Source organism: Mastomys coucha, unplaced genomic scaffold (genome assembly GCF_008632895.1).
Source record: "Mastomys coucha isolate ucsf_1 unplaced genomic scaffold, UCSF_Mcou_1 pScaffold23, whole genome shotgun sequence".
Classification (NCBI taxonomy): Eukaryota; Metazoa; Chordata; class Mammalia; order Rodentia; family Muridae; genus Mastomys; species Mastomys coucha.
In genome coordinates, this window is record NW_022196906.1 from 14,425,706 (window position 1) to 14,426,389 (window position 684).

The following is a 684-nucleotide window of genomic DNA, read 5'->3' on the forward strand; positions in this document are numbered from 1 at the left end:
GCTGCCGCAGCACCTGTCCCCCGTGGGCACCGGCGCGCCGCCGCCCGCTCAGGACTCCCCGGAGGCCGAGCTCAATTCCCCCAAAATTATAAAAGCGGGAAAACTCAAGACAAAGAAATCCAACAAGGCTAGTGACTTCAGTGATATGGCAAACTGGCCAACACCAGGTGAATTGGTTAACACGGGGTCTCAGAGTGTTATCAACCAAGGAAATAAAAAGCCACAAATTAGAAAAGAAAAAGAAGAGAAGATTGAAAAAAGAAGCAACAGTGAGAGCAAAGAGAACCGAGAAGCAAAACTAGATGGTCCTATTGAGACCATCAGCGAGGATGAGGCTCAGTCAAGCAGCCAGCGGAAGAGAGCTAATAAGCACAAATGGGTACCACTCCACTTAGATGATGTGAGACCAGACAGCCAGGAAAGACCTGAGTCCCGGAACAGCTCTAGATGTCAACCTGAAGCAAATAAACCAGCACACAGTAATAGAAAAAGTGATACACGAAGTTGGAGACGGGATAGAGAAAAGAGAGATGATCAAGATGAAGTGTCCAGTGTGAGAAGAGAGGGTGGTACCATCCGAGGTTCTACCAGAGGCCGGGGAAGAGGCCGGGGCCGAGGAAACCCTAGATTGAACTTTGATTATTCATATGGTTATCGAGAGCCAGGGGAAAGGACTGAGCAGCC

At 49.3% G+C, this 684-nt stretch overlaps 1 protein-coding gene across 1 annotated transcript in view; it reads left to right on the plus strand.

Annotated features, from left to right (window-relative positions):
* The first annotated feature begins 6 nt into the window (after positions 1 to 6).
* LOC116072726 (la-related protein 1B-like) overlaps positions 7 to 684 on the plus strand; it is a 6,438-nt gene continuing 5,760 nt past the window's right edge. The window contains exon 1 of the mRNA XM_031344248.1: positions 7 to 678. Within this exon, the coding sequence (XP_031200108.1) occupies positions 146 to 678 (533 nt within the window). The 5' untranslated portion in view covers positions 7 to 145. The remainder of the gene's footprint in view (positions 679 to 684) is intronic.